The sequence below is a fragment of the Gopherus flavomarginatus genome, chromosome 8, assembly GCF_025201925.1.
Source record: "Gopherus flavomarginatus isolate rGopFla2 chromosome 8, rGopFla2.mat.asm, whole genome shotgun sequence".
Lineage (NCBI taxonomy): Eukaryota > Metazoa > Chordata > Testudines > Testudinidae > Gopherus > Gopherus flavomarginatus.
In genome coordinates this window covers 110,622,135-110,639,914 of record NC_066624.1, presented here as the reverse complement: position 1 = coordinate 110,639,914, position 17,780 = coordinate 110,622,135, and the positions used below count along the sequence as shown (strand labels likewise).

Genomic DNA, 17,780 nt, shown 5'->3' with positions numbered 1-17,780 from the left:
AGCATCAAGATCATATAGAAGATGAGATCCTACTATTGCTTTCAGATATGGGAGTTCCTCCTTTAGCTAAAACAGCACTGTGGTCATGGTGCTGCAGATGCTAGCTTCTAGCCCCATCAACAACATGTGTGGAGTGAAAGATTGGTTTGGGGAAGGGGAGGGATCTTACAAAAGATCTGGGATTCAGGTCTGATACTGAATCGGGGCTAAAATTCAACTTTGAGTGAGATGGCACCAAAATCTCATGTGGTGTTCTTGAAAGATTCCCTTTCTCAATGGCAGCGATCTCATGAAATCAATTGTTCCATCATGAGATTTCCACCACACTGGACCAAAAACTCACTAGGTTTCATCTGCATTCACACTCGATAGGGAAAACACGCTGATCTTGTTTGGGATCCAACCTGCTGTCAAAGCCATTAGGACAGATCCAGATATGGGGACTAGAACCCAACATCCCCCCATTCCCACTGGACCTCAGAATTAAAAAGGAGTTTAGAATTCAAGGCCTCTATGTTAGTGGCAATTTTGTTTCCCACTGAGATCTGGTTTAGTTGGATTCATGGTAACTATGGCTGTCAGGACTTTACAGAGAAAGGATACAAACAGTAACGCCACTGAAAATTATAAAAACTCTCTAAAGTCCCTGTTCTGTAGAAGATGGGGTGTTTACACAATGTGTGCTGGTGAGGTGTGGTGTAAGGCATCAGCATGGCATAGGAAAAGCAGCTTAGCTTTCCAACAGCAATGGCATGAGTGCATTACACAGATCGTTCCAAACGAATATCAAGAAAATGATTCTACCAGGCCTGGCCAGCTGATGAGGGTTACGAACATGCCACACTTCTACAGAACACCTTGAGAAATGCCAGAAAGAACTATTAAAAAATTATGTCAGTACTATTTTTGTTGTTTTTCCCTTTGCCTAACAGGTAGACTCTCTTGTTTAGTCTGAGTTCAACTATACAGACACCCAGTGGAAGGGAAAAATTAACACAATTCTAGGGTATGTCTATACGCCAAGTGACGACATGCATGGAGCATGGGTAGCCATGCCCATGCTAGCTTTAATCTAGCTAGCCCTGATAACAACAGTAGCATAGATGGGGTGGCACAGGCTTTTACTTGGGTGCCAGGGACTTTGTTCGCCTGTACTGAAACTCATTCCGCCATGTCGACACTATTGTTACCCATAGTAGCTTGATTCAAGTGGCCATGAGTGTGCCTCACTGTTCCACACTCACACCTCCATTTGTGAAGTAGACCTACCCTGAAAAACCTATAAAAACATCCTAAAAAACAGTTTTCCATTTATAATGTCTCCGATTTAAAGTGTGATGTGAGCTAGGAGCAACTGGCCCCCTCAGCCCTCCCCCTCTGGCCATTGGGAAGTCAGGAATCTGCCCTTTCCTGTTTCTAGCCCTGCAGTGGTGTCAAGATATCAGACTTCACATCTCCAGTATTAGCTTCCTATAGGAGTCGATCGGACTGTGGATAGAATGGATCCCTGTTGCACTCTATGGGCAAGGACTATAGTGATTGTGACTATGGTCTGAGTGGAATGACTGAAGCTCTGTTAACATGATCCCACTCAACTTTGCCACATCTCTAAAGTGGGATGGCAGGACTCCATGACTGACCATACTGAATGCCTCGCAGAAGTCCAGCCATGTGAGTATGGAAGTATGGTCCTTCCCTGTGACCCAGAAAAGAGCATTAATTCATCAACAGGTAGTGATCAACGGCTTGATGCCTAGTTGGCAGCCGGTATTAAACACAGTACCCCAGGAGTCTGTCCTGGGGCCAGTTTTGTTCAACGTCTTCATTAATGGGATGGATTGCACCCTCAGCAAGTTTGTGGATGACACTAAGATGGGGGGAGAGGTAGGGCCCAGAGTGACCTAGACAAATTGGAGAATTGGGCTAAAAGAAATCTGATGAGGTTGAAGTAGGACAAGTGCAGAGTCCTGCACTTAGGACAGAAGAATCTCATGCACTGCTACAGGCTGGGGACCGACTGGCTAAGGAGCAGTTCTGCAGAAAAGGACCTGGGGATTACAGTGGATGGGAAGCTGGATATGAGTCAACAGTGTGCCCTTGTTGACAAGAAGGCTAACAGCATATTGGGCTGTATTAGTAGGAGCATTGCCAGCAGATCGAGGGAAGTGATTATTCCCCTCTATTCAACACTGGTGAGGCCACATCTGGAGTATTGCATCCAGTTTTGGGGCCTCCACTACAGAAGTGATGTGGACAAATTAGAAAGAGTCCAGCAGAGGGCAACAAAAATGATTTAGGGGGCTGGGGCACATGATTTCTGAGGAGAGGCTGAGGGAACTGGGCTTATTTAGTCCGCAGAGGAGAAGAGTGAGGCAGGATTTGATAGCAGCCTTCAACTACCTGAAGGGGATTTCCAAAGAGGATGGAGCTCAGCTGTTCTTAGTGGTGGCAGATGACAGAATAAGGAGCAATGGTCTCAAGTTGCAGTGGGGGAGGTCTAGGTTGGATATTAGGCAAAACTGTTTCACTAGGAGGATGGTGAAGCACTGGAATGGGTTACCTAGGGAGGTGGTGGAATCTCCTTCCTTAGAGGTTTTAAGGCCCAGCTTGACAAAGCCCAGGCCGGAATGATTTAGTTGGGAATTAGTCCTGCTTTGAACAGGGGGTTGGACTAGATGACCTCCTGAGGTCCCTTCCAACCCTGATATTCTATGATCTTAATTCATGTTTTCCTGCCATCCCTCCTCTGCGTCCTCGTCTGATGCTTGATCAGGAGGAATGCAAGGTACTGGCTGCACTACGGTGGAGTGGGAGATAACCTTTGTTGAGGTAACTCTTGATGAGCTTTTCCATTAGATTGCCTGTGTATGTAAGGTTAGATACTAAGCGGCACGTAGAGAGGTTGGCTGTGTTGCCCAAAGGTGTCCTTAAGTACTGACTAGACTAGACAGTGCTTTAGGCAGGAGGTAGCTTTTCTTCTTGAAGGAAGTATTCGCAGTCTCAGTAGGAGCCAGGACTGACTTTCACTAGCCAAGAATAATCTGGATCAGAGCCGCAGGGGGTGGCATGGTTTCCCTGCAGTGCTTCCAGGACTTACAGTTGTGTGAAGGAGCCAGATTTGGAAAGGCAAGGTGTAACATTACTGGGTCTGGGTCAGGTCTGCTATAGGGTTCCTGGTGCTCCGAGAGGCTGTCTAGGTGGCAGAAGGTCTCTGAGAAACAGGCGGATAGTTCATCATAGCATGAGGTGATGGGCTATGGAATTGAGCGAAGGCATTATGGGTTAACAAGGAGATTAGTGGCCTGGAATAGTACGGTGTGGATGTCCGTTGGCGGCTACAGTGGCAAAGTGGTGGGATTTCTTTTTTTCTGATATGACCAAGACTTAGGCTTCAAAGGATTCTCTGTGCTGGAGACTGTCTGCCACCGCTTGTGTTTTCCAGTGCGGATAGATTTGTGCCCAAATATCAGTGGGCTGTGGCTGATCAGTGGTCAGTGAGTCATTACGGTCTTCTGTTCCATGACCTATGAGTGGGGTGGAGTTACCTACAGGGATGTTTTCAAATCTGATTCTACGTAGGAGAGGGCCGAATGCAGTGGGAAAAACGGAGGATCATGTGATAAATGGTATTTGTCACAAGGTTCCACATTTTAATCACATGGTTCTGGAACCGATCATATGGATATCCCCACGACATATGAAGCAGATTAGAGACAGAGAGGCAGGAATTCCCTGGTGAAATATTAAGGTTTAAATGAGGAAAATGTTTCATCAGTTCATTTCCTAATTATGACTTGGGCATTAAAATTAACAGAATTGCTACAAAAGGCAATTCAACAAAACAATTCAACACAAACTGGGACTGACCTGACTCATCTGGCATTTTCACTTCCTAAGTGCAACTCATTGTTCTGTGTGGGCTTGAAGGAACAGTACAGTCTTGGGTTTTCTGTTTGTCCCCATACCAAGCTAGATTTGCTTTGGATCAACAGCTACTTCAACATGACTAGCAAGTGGCACATTGCCTGCTCCTGTGTCAGGCTGTCAGAGACAGAACCACCGGCCGGGATCCTCTTCCCAGGCATGCTGCAAACCAAAAGCCGTTTTTCATAAAAAAACCAACACGTTTTGAATGAAAAATTTCAGTCAGTTCTAGTTCTAGGCCATGATGTGCTGCTGAAATGAATACCATGCACTTCTGGGTGTCGCTGGATTTGTTATCACACCCCTTTCATTTTGCATGTACATTACATTAAGAATCCACTAGTATTAATAACATTTAAAAATGACGTTATGCCCTCAGATCCTCTGGGTCATTCCCTTGAAAGGAGTAAGATTCTTACAGGTCTTATTCCATTTTACGAGACATAAATTAATGTCTGTTTCTTACCCTGGGTTAATACTCATTTTACTCAATTAAAGAGCTCAATAAACAAATCTCAAACAAATGTATGAAGAGTAAACAAGCTAAGACCCCTCATGCATCTAGGAAAACCAGCTACAGCGATTTCTCCAATGGATGTCATGGGCGTAACATTTCCAGCAACTTTTCCTTGATACGAAATCATTCCAAAAAGTTGGTTCATTGGAATAAGCCAGATTGCAAAAAAACAGAGACAAGATGCAGTCTAGTGAAACCATGCTGCTTTTATGGCCAATGACAAAAGGGTCATTTCGAAGGGGTGGGTGTATTTACTGGATACTTCCTATTACCTTGGAAGATCTCCATCAATTGTAATTCTAATTCTAAGTAATACCCAGCTTCCTCCACGACTATTCAGGATAGTAGTCGTGCCCATGCTGAAACTGGATAGCAATGTGCCTTCAGCAGGCTATGAAGGAAATGAAATTCCCAAAGGGATTTATGTATCAATCAGTGGAAAGGATGTTTTGCGGAAGAAATGATGTTACATTATAAATATAAACTTAAGCTATATTGTCTTGTCCCTTCCAGCTTTCTATTGCAAATATGGCTGCAAGACTCATGAGACACTGCGCTATGGCTCTTTTATAGTGCTTGGGCCAGCTCCTTAGCTGATATAAACTGATGTCATCCCACCGTTTTATACCACCGACGGATCTGGCCTAAGCAGTACAATACTTGTTAAAAAACATCAGCTCTACCTAATATCAGACATGTGACATATACAGCATCCCCTCCCCTCCTGTGCTCACAGCTCTGCGGAAGAAAAAAAGTTAATTAGTAAGGTTGCAATACAGTCTGCTGGTAAGGACTTTTATTTGTTGCTTTGTTTATCCCGACTTGAGAAACCCGGAGCTTCCTTGCTTGGAAGAGTTCCTGAATTCAGGAAACTGGAATGAAATCTGGCTACTAAGAAAAGGCTGGGTGGACTGAACGAGGGCAAGGTCGATAGAAGGAGCTTTTTGTGTTTTGTTTTGTAACTATTTAGCATTTTTCTCTCAGCATTAAAAGGCTAGAGACGAGTTCTGCACTGAGGCAAATCAAAGTAGCCTGTGACAGCAATGCTTTCATTGGTGCAGGATTTGAGCCCAGCTGTCATCAGGTTTCGGTGAGCACAAAGCAACGAACGTGCACGGGTATCGCTCCTGTTGTGAGGAGATTAGAGCACTCGTGTTAATAGCACACCGTCAGCATAAAATCCAAATGCACGGTTACAACGGAGGGTGGAATTTGGCTCCATGTACATGAATAACTATCTCTTACGTGTGGCAATAGCAGCTTAGATTTTACAAATGTACTTACTTTTCACTGCTGATGCTGTTTTCAAACACCTCACCAAGGCCTCAATCCTGAACCTGGATCTGCACAGCCAGGCCCCTGTATCCACAGGAACAGCTTTTGAAGGAAATGGGGCTCTGCTTGTACAGACCTGGTTCCTGGATCAAGGCCTAAGCAGTGAAACCAGATGGGTGAGTTTAACTTTCTCTGTCTAGTCAGTTTCACGTTAAGAGGCCTCTTCCAAGGGCTCCTTTGCTTTGACACTTGCTGGAATGGATGGGCAGCACACACAGAAGCTTTTCACGGTCGCCAAGCTTGGTGTAGGAAAACATTTGTGTGTGGTTTCAAGGGTAAGGATCTTTAAGCAATGATGCACAGACTCGCTTAAATCACATTCAATGAACAACACTGTTTGCCCCCACCCCCTTTCCCTCCCAATTTTAAGCACATGAACAGGAATAATTTTCCCCCTGGTAACTGGAGAACAAAACAGACCCAACAGTGTACGTGACCCCAAGTTTTTGTCAGTAAACTCTTAATCAATCTTAGGAGAAACAAGTCTGAAAGATCAGGGCATCATGAAGCCACATAATTACATGTCCTATTAATTGGGATGATGAGTTTTAAAGTTTCAGAGCTTAACATTCCTCTGCCCTGCAGGGTGAATTCTGTTGAATATCACTGCATTCCTGAAATGAGACACTGTCACTCCATAGGAAAGGTGGAATTTCTAAGACCCCGGCACTTGTATTTTCAAATCAGATGGAAGTTCCCATTTTTCTACCAGTCAGTTAGAAAAAAAAAAAAAAGAAGCCAATCAGAGAAAACACCAGACCTGGCTCTTTCTGTGCCCTCTGTAGCCCTATGTTGACAGGACACAAAGATGTATTTGGCAATCCTGTTAGCTCAATACGCCGTTCAATAACTAACAAGACGGAAAAACCACATGGCTTTTGCCATGCCAAACCAAGCCTAAGAGCAGCTGTCTGTCTCTTACCTTTGGCTGCATGGGTGGTGGAGGAGGTGCCAACACCGGATCCGTAATGTAGGTCTTTTTTGTGCTGGGCGGTTGGTACGTCCCAGGTGGATTTTGGGCCACGGTGTTAGCTGTGGGATAGGCCGGCTCGGGCTTCCAGGTGTTTTGCGGCACATAGGATGGTTCTGAGCCATTTCTTCCGCCATATCCAGGGCCTGCATGGTAGTAAAGATCTTGATACCGCCCCTGTGAAGGTGCATAGCCATAGCCAGGTTCCGAAGGACGTGCAGGCTGGGGAGCGTACCCATAGTCAGGGCCTCGAGGCTGAGATGGAACATACTGCGCTGGCCCCGGGGGCCGTGCTGGCTGAGGAGCGTAGGACTGGTTTGAACCCAGCCCGTACTGAACGGGCGGTGGGCCAGGTGGCTGGAAGTGAGGGCTTGGCTGGGCTGTTTTCACCTGTACGTTGAACGCCGGTCGGGTGGGCGTGGACGCGGTGATATAAGAAGCTGGAACTGGCTGTGGCTGAGGCTTTAGTGTACCAACAGGAGTAACTGGGACTGGGGCAGGCAGAGCAGCAGGTTGCACCGGTGCCTTGGCAGTAGATTTCTTGGTGGCAGTGAGAGGCGGCTGGTTGGGAATGATCATCCTCTTGTGCCCAGTAACCGGAGTAGATCCCGGGGGAGAAGTAACTGGGGAGCTGGTGGCGAATCCAGAGCCCTGTGGAACAATAAGAGGAGAAAAATCTTATCACCAACAAGAAGGAAACATACAGCTGGTAAAAACAAACAGCCAGGGTTAAATGGAAATAGGATTTTATAGCACCAGCTGCACAGCCACAGAAACTGCTAAGTAAAGTAGGAATGTACCTGGGACTACACATTATAAAATGGTAATAGCAGAGCAGGGCAAAACCTGTGCAACAGAACAGAATTGCCAAGCAGGATATTTCCACTTTTCTCTGGGATTTTGACTCTACAAAAAAACTGCCTTAAACAAAAGCAATTGCTGGAGAGTAAGATGAGGGGAATCAACATGAATAGCTGTAAAGATTCCTGTAAAATAAGAGAGCTCTGAAATGGAGAGGACTCCGAAATGTGTTCACGAGATCCTGCCCACTGATAAGGCGGCTCCTTTTAATACACAGAAGGCAGTGCAAAGGGATGGACTAAAAGCAGCTCCAAAGGAAGTCTTCCCAAAGCAATACACATTACCCCAGATCAAATGCCAAAGGAAAATCCAGGGCTATGCTAATATACACATATGGAGCCTGGTTCTGCTCTCAGTTATGCTGGTGTGAATCTGGAGTGATTGCACTGAGGTGTTAGCGCAGAGTGAGGCCAGCAATCCTGAAGGCTTAAGTCCTCTGAATCCAGTGTGAACAGGACTGGGATTCAAGAGACATTGGTTCTGTTCACAGCTCTGCCATGGATGTGTTGTGAGATCAGGCCTGTCCCTGGGACTCAGTGGACGAATGCAGAATTAGTGAAACAAGAACTTAGCAATAGACTGAGGGGATTTTAGGTCTCATGTGTGTAAAACATTCGTTTGTTTTGGTTAAGACCTATTTAACCCCACTGCCTAATCAAAGGACATCTTTGCTGATGATCCAAGACAACCAAAAAAAGGGTGGGGAAGTTCTTAACATTCACCTAGTTTTCCTCTTTTTCTTTTGAAAATTTTATATATTTTCCCTGCTTTCATTATAGAGAGGAAGAAGCAGAAAAGTGAAGAAATGCAATTTTTAAAAATTTCCTTTGCTTGTCACTTTTAAATTGGTCTTAAATGGTTTCCCAAGCTTCTGTTGAGCTTTCTGCATGCGAACGAATTTCACCCCAAATCAATTCTATAATCTAAGAGTCAGTTTCAGCCTTAGTGGAGGCAGATGCAATGAATGGACGCCAGGGTGGTCTACAGTAAGGCTGCATTCAACTTTAGGCAAATATCTGATCCCACAGATTACCAATCTTGTATGAGTTGCTACCAAACCCCAGACAGCAGTGGAAAGAGGGGCATTATAGAATTTATAGACCCTTCATAAGTTGCATACATAAAATACCATTCAGCCTCCCGTACACAATACAGAAAGAAAACCAATTAAAAAAGAATACGAAAATCTCAAATTTCATCTGCTATTAGGCAGAGAATTTATAAAGGTTAACTAGTATAGGGGATTTAGGTGAGAAGATTTCCAAGTGTGCTGTAGTGTTTTTAAGGGAGACCTCAGTGAACGAGTTACCATAAACAAATGTAGAGAGAGAAAGGAAAACGATAGCACAGACCTGATTCCAAACAAGCGAGAGAGGTGAAAGAAAACAAGGCAGTAAGCTTCAGCTGGAGAAAAATACAGCCGACTGTATTTAATCCCTGACCTTCCAAACAACCATGGGATTCCTGGGACGGACAGTAAAGTGAGCGGGGTGGAAAGATATAGGAGTGAGCATAGAGAAGCTATGGGTATCAGAGGGGTAGCTATGTTAGTCTGGATCTGTAAAAAGCGACAGAGTCTTGTGGCACCTTATAGACTAACACGTATTGGAGCATGAGCTTTCGCAGGTGACCACCCACTTCATCAGACGCATGCATTAGTGCAACACATCTGTTAGTCCATAAGGTGCCACAGGACCTCTGTTGCTTTTATGGGTAGGAAGTGACTCAAGGCCTTGCAGGTGAGGAAAGGAGCTTATTTGCTCACCTAATGAGAAACTGCCCAGTGAATGTTCCTGAGCATGCTAGAAACTTGCCAGTTTCCCCACGTATTTTGTTCTTGTAAATGAATACTTGTCCATTTGTTGTAATGGGATGAAAGGGCCTAAACGCAGCAGAACATACGCACAGTATCCTCAAGAAAGTGCTTTTCATGGGGCAGAGTGGGGAGAAGCTGGATAATGTTTTAATGACAATGGGCTATTACAGGGCTAGTGGGTGGGGGGAGAGGCTCTGTTAACCAAACCTGTGCACAACTTTTGTGTTTGAAAAACAGGCTCTGAGAGAAGATAATGAGGAACCACTGCAAAAACACAAGTGGAGTTTAAATCGGCACGAAAATTCGACAGTTTTAACCCTTCCAACCCACAATATGGGATTTTCTCTGTCTTTTTTTGTAACTACATTTAGTGTGTTGATTACAGACCCCGGGGTCCCCCCTTGCAGGCCAGAAACAAGGCAGACTTAGTGTTGTGCAGGGAAGGCACTCTCCATCACAGACAGCCCCCCGGGCCTATTGACTGGGGCGATATAGTCCAAGAAGGGCACAGAATGGAGACCAAATGAACAAAGAAAAGAGCACAAGGAGCAGATCTTCCTCTCGCAATGTGGTCTAACCATGGTTAGAGCAGGGGACCGGGAGCAAGGGGGCCTGGGCTATATTCCCTGCTCTTCCCGAGTCACTCTGGGACCATAGACAAGTAGCTGAGGGCTGTACTGTGTCACCCAAACCACAGTCTGCATTCAGATGGAGGAAATCTGCACCAGGAGTCACCAGAGGCAGTCAGCATGACTCACCCTGAATTCCTCTGGCAGTGTTGGGGGGGTCGGGGGGGGGGGGCCGGGAAAAACCAGTGCATAGGGTGTAGTAGAGAAAGGGGGAAGGACTATGGCGTTTGGGGGAGTCTAGCACTTCTGAGAGCACAAGAGCTCCCTGGGAGGACAAAGACAAGTCCTGTGTCTATCCCCTGAGCAGGAGCAGAAGGAGAAATTTTTTCTTGACCCCTTTCGTCTACCCCACACAGGGCTGGCCACTATCTGGGCTTCAGCATCTCTGGTTACACACACGACTATTCACTGGTGTCTTAGCCCTCATTCTGAAACGAGGGTTCTCCAGGTTAAGGTAACACCAAGGTGGTAAGCCAATAGGAGCTGGAGATGGTGCAGGATTCTCTCTCAGGTGGTTCACATTTAAAGGCACCACAGAAGAAGAGATTTCTAGGAGGAGAGAAAGGTGCTCAGATACCAAGGAGCCGTGTGTGATCTAGACAGCCAACGGCAGGCAGGTGAGATGGGTAAATGGATTTGTCTATGTATATGTGGATGTGTCAGATACACGAGGGATTAGTATAATGAAGGGGACAGTTCTGCAAATACCATAAGCAGCAGCCCAGAAATACACAGGAAGGAATGAGTGGGGGAAGTGCGGGAAGATGGCTTTTGGAAACTTATTTATGTATCCCTCTTTCCAGCAACACCTGCATGGCCTGCTTCAAAAGCATCACATTTGCAAGTGACCAATCCCACCAAAACATACCTGTGGTATTCTCTAAGGTTGTTTCCAAACTAATGCGGGCTATTCTGGTGTTTGCGTACTAGGGGAAAGCACCTAGTGCACTTCGCAAATGCAAATTTCAATCATGTCTGTTACCATCACCTCCTTCCTACAAATTAATATTGCAAAGAGAGAGTAAACCAGAAACCCCAGATGCTAACAAACAGAGTTGAAGAGAGAAACAAAAGCAGGAAGGAATTATATTCAGAACCACCACTACCGTCAAAAATAAAACTAAACCAGAGGGTTTTTTTAAATGGGAAAAAACACAAGAGCCTTGTTAATCACAGATGGAAGTAACCTAAATGTACTGCCTCTTTTATGAGTGAGTTAGTCCAACAACAGAAAGGTGAACAGTCACAAAATCAAGTGAAGCTTGTATTCAGTGCACAAGGGGGAAAATACTTAAGTAGACAATACCTTGGTTTAGGATGAAGAAATCATTTTAAACCAGCAACTACACTCGGCTGTCTCTTTAACTGAGGTGGAAGTGTATACATTTCTGCATATACATAAAGGCCATGGTTATACTGGCGCTTTACAGCGCTGCAACTTTCTGGCTCAGGGGTGTGAAAAAACCACCCCCCTGAGCGCTGCAAGATACAGCGCTGTAAAGCGTTAGTGTAAACAGTGCCGCAGCGCTGGGAGCACGGCTCCCAGCACTGTGAGCTAAACCCCATGAGGATGTGGAGTACGTGCAGCGCTGGGAGAGCTCTCTCCCAGCGCTGGTGCTGTGACTACACTCACCCTTCAAAGCGCTGCCACGGCAGTGCTCCGCGGCAGCGCTTTGAAGTTTCGAGTGTAGCCATGCCCTCAGAGTTTCCAGTACAGCAGATAATCAAGATGATACAATGTTGGTTGTACAAAGGGTTCAGGATGTCCCGAGGAGCCCGATTTTCAGAGTTGCCTATTTGCACTTCTTAGGGCTACCGGGATGCATTTCCAAAGCCTAAAGGTCTACGTGAATATTGACTGTCATACAAGTTATTTGTGCATGCTTAAATTTAGACTACTTTGATGTCTCACGTTAAAAAGTCCTATTTTCATCCTTAGCACCTAAATATATTTAAAAATCCAGCCCAAAGAATTTACAGTCTAATAAAACGCATTAATCCAGTAGATTGACTTATTCTCTATCAAGATCCCACTGTAAATTTGTATTTCATTCCCAAGAAATGCAAATGTTTTTATGGCATGCACTGTACACAAATCAGTAGCTGCACCCATATGGTACAGCTGTATTTGTGTGGATACAGCTTTAATAGCTAGCTACCCAAGCAGCAGCCAGATATTTGAGGAGTCCTCCCAGACATTTCACTGAAAGTCAATCATGGAGAAGTCTAATAGTCTTTGTCTCAGGCTGGATTGAAAAGAAGGGGCCCAGGCTTTGCATATGCCATGAAGCAACCAGAGGAGCACTAGATAATTCTCAATTTTATTTCTTTCTGCCCCATTGCCCCTCTCTGCAACTGCTACGGAATTCAGGTGGGTTGGACGGGGAGGAGGGGAGTGATCAGCATGGTCATTACTGTTTCCTTTAACGATTTCTTGTGGACTCGGACATGACACTACCTTGAAACGTAAGGAAGGAAGTGGTGGAGGAAGGAGGATGACAACAACCAGGCCTCTAGCACTCTATCTTCGAGGACAACTTTCAGCAAGTTACAAGTGCAAAGCAAAAACAGACAAAAATCTTAATTCTAAGCTCAACACATGGACCAAATGATGTGGGCAGATCACAGACTTCCATTTACAGCACTGCATTCATTCTGGAGAGCTCAGGAACATCTAAGAAGCATAGAAGCCTATCAGGCTACCACTGTAACTTCATCAACGGACCCAATTCATTCCCAGCATACATCTGGTATGGCCAGTAGCATTATGCCAGGGATGAACTGAGCTTCTGTTCTTTGGGTCCAGATTTACTTTTCATTTGTTTTCCCCTGTGATGCAATTGTGGGTTCCAAGAAAACATTGCCACATGACTATTACTGCTTTGAGCTTTTTGGGAGATAAACTATCACCTGACATGAATGAGGAAGATTACGTGAGAGATGGCATGGCTTCCAAAGGGAGGATATATTAATTTGGATAAACAACCTGACCTAATGACCATGGAATTACTGATGTTAAAATTACCATCCATATCTGAATCGTCAGATCTCAAACTTTGCCCAGGAAGGTTCCTGATTTCATTATAGAAACCAAAGCAATATTTTAGCCACTGAACAGCATAGGGGGATCAAGGTGCTATCACCTTTTACATAAAAGCAACACAAACAGTTGGCCTAAATACTTTTAACTTTGATAGACAACAAAAGGATATCGCTTTAGTTTAATTCATTGAGAAATCTCGTTATGATTAAAAAGGATTTGTCTCACAAATCCACCAGTCTGGTTCAGCTAGCTGAGCCATCTACCATAAATTATTTACAGGAATGCATGACATTGCCACATGAAAACAAATACCATGATAGATCTTGGCCAAAATGCAACAAAGGTTGTTGACCATAAACATAAACAACTAAACCTTTCATCAGCTCATCTTGTGATCTTCCAATAACTTCCATCCCTTATGACTGCAAAGAGAAAACAGAGCCATCTTGGACTCCAGAACTATGCGGCAATGGCTTTCTACATTTGCTGAAATCTGTGGCTTATGGGCTCAACAGTAAACATCAAGAGCTGGCATGCCAGAGTCCCGCCGTCAGCTCTGAAGGCAAAACTGTTGAATACTACCCAGGAACAGATGACCACAAACGGGATGAAGTGATGCCACGTGAACAACAAGTCAGAACATGCAGAGGAATGGAGAAATGAGCTCAGCAGCATGGCTTTTGCAGGATGTCAGTTTAGCCATGCAAGGAGGCTCACAGAAGCACGATGTTCAGCAACAAATGTTGTACTTTGCTTGGCACAGGCAAGTAATTGCTTTGCCAGCCACAGGTGAAACTCCCCACCCCCATATATTAGCAAAGGACTGATAAGTGAAGTATTTTATGACTGATGCTATTGCTAAGCATATCAAAGCTTATGCACTTAAAGTATCATTATTAAGCCATCCTCAGACTTATGAAGTTTTCCTCTTATTGCTACAATATGAAATAGGATTCAAGATACTGTAGTGCATAGTTATGATGAGAGTGAAAAGGAATGTACAGAGAATGCAGCTATCTCTATGACTATCTGTAATGACCATATGAGCTACAGAAAATGAGTGTATACTAAGAAAGTGAGAGTATGTATATATATAAAATAGACACCCATATCCACAAACCCCTTCTAGAACAGTACTGTAGAACTTAATAGAAAATGATAGCATTTCTTTAGGGGTTTTAAGCCATCCCACAAAAATCTATAGCAGGGATAGAATTCTATATTAAATTCTACAGAAGAGTCATCCTCCCATCTCTTCTCAACCCTCCCCCCCCTAAAAAATTACAAAAATGAAATAATTTTCCACTAAATTCTGTAGGTTTCTTTTGTAAAGAGCAATTTCTATAGAACGTTGTTGGTTTCACTCCTTTTAAACTTTATATGGCATTAAAATGATGTGTATTTACTTACATGAAGATAATGAAATACATATATACTGTCATAAACAGATGGTTAAGGGTTAATGTCTCTTTTACCTGTAAAGGGTTAAGAGGCTCAGTAAACCTGGCTGACACCTGACCAGAGGACCAATAGAGGGACAAGATACTTTCAAATCTTGGTGGAGGAAAGTCTTTGTTTGTGCTGTTTGTTTCATTCGTTGTTCGCTCTCGGGACTGAGAGAGACAGGACATCATTCCAGGCTTTCCCAATCTTTCTGAATCAGTCTTTCATGTTTCAGAATAGTAAGTAATGGCCAGGCAAGGCGGATTAGTCTTATGTTTGTTTTCTTAGCTTGTAAATGTGTCTTTTTGCTGGAAGGATTTTTACCTCTGTTTGCTGTAACTTTGAATCTCAAGTTGGGGGGCGGGGGTCTCTCTAGTCTATATGAATCTGAGTACCCTGTAAAGCATTTTCCATCTTGATTTTAAAGAGATAAGTTTTACCTTTTCTTTCTTTAATTAAAAGCTTTCTTTTTAAGAACCTGATTGATTTTTCCTTGTTTTAAAATCCAAGGAATTGAGTTTGAACTCACCAGGGATTGGTGGGGGGAAAGGAGGGGGATGGTTAATTCCTCTTTGGTTTAAGATCCAAGGAGTTTGGATCTGTGTAAGCCTCTCAAGGCAACCCAGGGAGGGGAGAGTCTGTGGGGAAAAGGAGGGGGATGGTTAATTTCTCCTTGTTTTAAGACCAAGGGGTTTGGGTCTTGGGTTCCCCAGGGAAGGTTTTGGGGGAACAGAAAGTGTGCCAGACACAGACTTCTGGCTGGTGGCAGCGTACCAGACCTAAGCTAATAATTAAGCTTAGGAGTGTTCATGCAGGTCCCCACTTATTGAACTCTAAAGTTCAAAGTGGGGAAAAAATCTTGACATATACTCATATAGCACTTGCTTTGGGTTCTTATTACTTAATTTCATATTTCTTGTTCAGGATTCCATTTACCTGTGATATCGCTTGCACTTAATTTTAAATTTATTCATATTTTTAAACTCAAAGAGCCAATTAACCCAACTTTTAAAAAAAATCATCTTTCCACAAAAAATCTGAATGATGATGATGTCTCGTCACTTCCTGCACAACCATCTGTTTTTGTTCCTCTTCTCCATAGTTTTTGCACTCTGTGCATACAGGATGTCCGTTACAGCTATTCCCCTATTCCATTTTGTTTCCCCAGACTCCATTTTGTTTTCTGTTCTCCTGTGGCCGCCCTTCCCTGGCTGTTAAGTTGTTTACCAGGGCCACTGCCCTTCTCAAAGGGAGGGCCCCTTAAGTTGTTTAACAAGAGCCATTGCCCTTCTCAAAGGGATGGCCACTTGTGCTGCATGCTAAGTGGGACCACTGCCCTTTTCAAAGGGTTAGTCCTGTTATCACCTCGTTGAACCTGGGCTTGGTGTAGGGTAGGCAATGTCCAGAGCTGCAAGGCCTATTGTGGTTTTAAGATCCTGGGCATGAGTCATAGTCTCATGTGCTCTTGAGTCACCTATTGCACAGGACTATGTCCAGGCATGTCTCTGGGCTTACCTTCAGTTTTTCCCCTGTGCCCCCTCCCCTGTGACAGAGGGAGCCTATCAGGATTACTGGTGGGAAACTGCCCAAGTTTGCCTTTAAAACCAGACATTTTTGAAACACACCTCAGAAAGGTTCCTGCATTGCTGCCTGGTCTGATCAGCCAGAGGTTCTGGGGGGTCCTTTCTCCGCTCTCATTTTATTTTTGAGCATACCCCCGTTTTTGAAACCCCCCCCACGAAGAACGAATTGCTACCTGAGAGATCTCCTGATTATTGAGACTGTACCGAACCCTCCTTGCCTCTTCTGATGTTGCTGCTGCTTCTGCCTTTGCTGCTGCCTTGGGGACTGGTAAGAATCCCTCTGTAAAACTTTCTATACTTTTATTTTATTATTTTAGCTGCTGGCTCTGTTTCCCCAGCACACAGACTCAAGCTAAACCTTGGTCTGTGTCTTAAAACCTCTCTTAAACTACAGGGCTCTTTGCCACTGCTAAGTTCTGCTCCTGTGGGCTTTGCCTTGGGGCTCTCTGCTTTCAGCTGTATCCACCGCTGTAGCCACCATCCCTTGGCTTCCTTGGGAGCTGGGTCCTGGATACATACCACTCTGCCCTCTGTAACCTCCCCATAGCATAAGGTGCACCATAGGTCTTGGTTTTTTTTAATTTAATAAGTCATAGTTTGTTAAGATTGTAGAGCTTGTAAGTTTCTGTGATATTTGTTGTGTTGCCTAATTGTTGGTTAAGATAAGTTTAGAAAATCATTGCCTGGTTGTATTCTGTAGCTGCTTGTCATTTTATATAAGTTTGATTAAGTTAGGGGATAGATAAGGTTTTTACTATTTGAATTTGTCTTCCCACTGCCCCAATCCCCCCCCCCCGAGCTCTCTGCTGTTTAAACTTGCAGCCTGTCTGCTCTCTGTGTCTCCCTGAGTTTAAATCTCCCTCTGTAGCGCCTCTATCTTTGGTTTCTGCTCCACCACGTGCTCCTCTTCCCCCATCCCCTAACCTCATTCCTCTACCACTGCCTTTCTCTCTCTCTCTCTCTCTTTTAATCCCATCCCCCACGGGTTCACCCCGCTCCTACTGCTGCCAAACCTCAATTGTATTACTGAAGTCTAGCATAAAACCCCATTGGTTACCCTTTTTCTCTCTCACACACCTCACATTTTATATTTACACCACTGTGACACATTTTTACCTAGAGTTGTTGGTTATTTAACACATTTTACCCATAACTGTTAGTTGGTTATATGCTGCTGTGACACACCCTTTACCTAGAAATTGTTAGCTACCTGTTACATTTATACTTCAGTGTTAGTTGGTTACCAACTGTATTGTACCCCACTGTATTGTACCCCACTATTGAAACCCCCTATACTATACTAAAAGAACTCCCTCCCCAATTGCCTACCTTAACAAACCCCATACCCCTCACTATTAAATTTTCCCTGTTTTTGCATTTTCTTAATAAAGTTTATTTTGCACCGCACCTGTGTGGTAATTGCTCCCCAAGATCCCATATACCTGCAGGCAGGGACACAGGAGTGCAGAAGATTGTGGAGAAATTGGAGAGGGTCCAGAGAAGAGCAACAAGAATGATTAAAGGTCTTGAGAACATGACCTATGAATGAAGGCTGAAGGAATTGGGTTTGTTTAGTTTGGAAAAGAGAAGACTAAGAGGGGACATGATAGCAGTTTTCAGGTATCTAAAAGGGTGTCATCAGGAGGAGGGAGAAAACTT

General features: G+C 44.3%; 1 protein-coding gene across 14 annotated transcripts in view; it reads right to left on the bottom strand.

The window, feature by feature from the left end:
- LPP (LIM domain containing preferred translocation partner in lipoma) overlaps window positions 1-17,780 on the bottom strand; it is a 443,967-nt gene that overhangs the window by 151,432 nt on the left and 274,755 nt on the right. For all 14 annotated transcript variants that reach the window (XM_050964799.1, XM_050964800.1, XM_050964802.1 and 11 more), the window contains one exon: window positions 6,699-7,397. In XM_050964799.1, the coding sequence (XP_050820756.1) occupies window positions 6,699-7,397 (699 nt within the window). The remainder of the gene's footprint in view (window positions 1-6,698; window positions 7,398-17,780) is intronic.